A 1,240-nucleotide genomic window follows, 5' to 3' on the forward strand; every position below is an offset into this window, starting at 1 on the left:
CAACTTTTTCAGTGACTTTACTTGCTTCTTCCCATTCTGGGATTCCTATGATGTGGATGTTATTTCTTTTAATGGTATACCACATTATTCTCAAGCTTTCTTCTGTTTCCTTCTTTTTGGATTCTGCTTTTTTCTCAGTCAGATCTGTGGTGACAATTCTATCTTCTATTTCACTTATTCTGTTTTCCATCTCTTCACCTCTATTCGTATGTCCCTCCATCATGTTGACAGCATCAGAAACGTTAGATTTCAAATTTTGGATCACAGTTTCTTGTTTTTCCAGTGCCTCTAATGCTTAATATGTTTTTCTCTGCATTATTTTGGATTTTTTTCAGACATATTCTTTTTATTGTTAAGCTACAGCACACAGGGTTTTAATACAACAAAAATACATTTAATCAAGTGAAAAGTAATAAACTAAACAATAAACACTCAAAACAAAATCTTTTCCATTGGAAACATGTTAAGATGAATATGGGGTTTTGTTACCATCTTACTGCAATCTTCTTATGTGTTACTAGCCTACATACCCCGTGTTTTCTGGAATCATGCAGATGTGAACGGGAGTTTGGATGATTAAATAAATGAAAAGTCCTTTTACTGCAGAGAATCATTTCACAAGGCAGCCAAACTTGGAGCAGAGAACAGAAGTATTCAAGAAATTCTCCAGGTGTTTAGGTTCATTTTAGAATCCATGAACTTAAGCTGTTCCTCCTTAACAATGCCGATCTCCAAGAGAAACTGGCAAATGTTCTTCCTTTGGTCACCTTGAAGCTGAATAACCTCCCCGTACTCGGGATGCTCAATCACAGTCCCATTACAGGCAAATTTCTTTTTGAAAGCTTTCACAAGTTTCTTTTTGTCATAATCATCCGCAATGCCCTGCACAGTTGTCAGCGTCTTCCGGCCATTCCGTTGCTGGATCCTTATATGAATGTAATCCTCAGTCCCTGCCGGGAGTAAGTCATCACCCTTAGATGCATCACCAAAGGGGTCGAAAGATTGGAGGTTCTGGATAGTGGACATGCGATACTAGTGTGAGGCCGGTGAGGAGATAATATGCCTGTGGGGCCCACCCGATCACCGTGTCAGGACGCTTCACTGGTGAGGAAAGGCGAAGCGAATCAGGCGAGAAGCTTCATCCCGAGCTTGGGATCCGAAGGGAGCGTCTGCGGCAGCGGAAGCCGGGAGGAGGCAGGAAGAGGCGAAGGAGGAGACGGAGGAAGAGGCAGTGGTGGTG

At 41.9% G+C, this 1,240-nt stretch overlaps 1 protein-coding gene across 1 annotated transcript; it reads right to left on the reverse strand.

The window, feature by feature from the left end:
• Positions 1 to 654: 654 nt before the first annotated feature.
• Positions 655 to 1,026, reverse strand: LOC102870944 (eukaryotic translation initiation factor 1b-like). The gene has a single exon (XM_006902198.1). It carries the CDS (start codon positions 1,024 to 1,026, stop codon positions 655 to 657), a length of 372 nt encoding a protein of 123 aa, XP_006902260.1.
• Between the last annotated feature and the right edge of the window lie 214 nt (positions 1,027 to 1,240).

This window comes from Elephantulus edwardii, unplaced genomic scaffold (genome assembly GCF_000299155.1).
Source record: "Elephantulus edwardii isolate Elephantulus edwardi_28Jun2011 unplaced genomic scaffold, EleEdw1.0 scaffold00380, whole genome shotgun sequence".
Classification (NCBI taxonomy): domain Eukaryota; kingdom Metazoa; phylum Chordata; class Mammalia; order Macroscelidea; family Macroscelididae; genus Elephantulus; species Elephantulus edwardii.

What these genes read in the sequence shown, in the direction of transcription:
- LOC102870944 (XM_006902198.1), bottom strand. Translation starts at nt 1,026, where the DNA reads ATGTCCACTATCCAGAACCTCCAATCTTTCGACCCCTTTGGTGATGCA.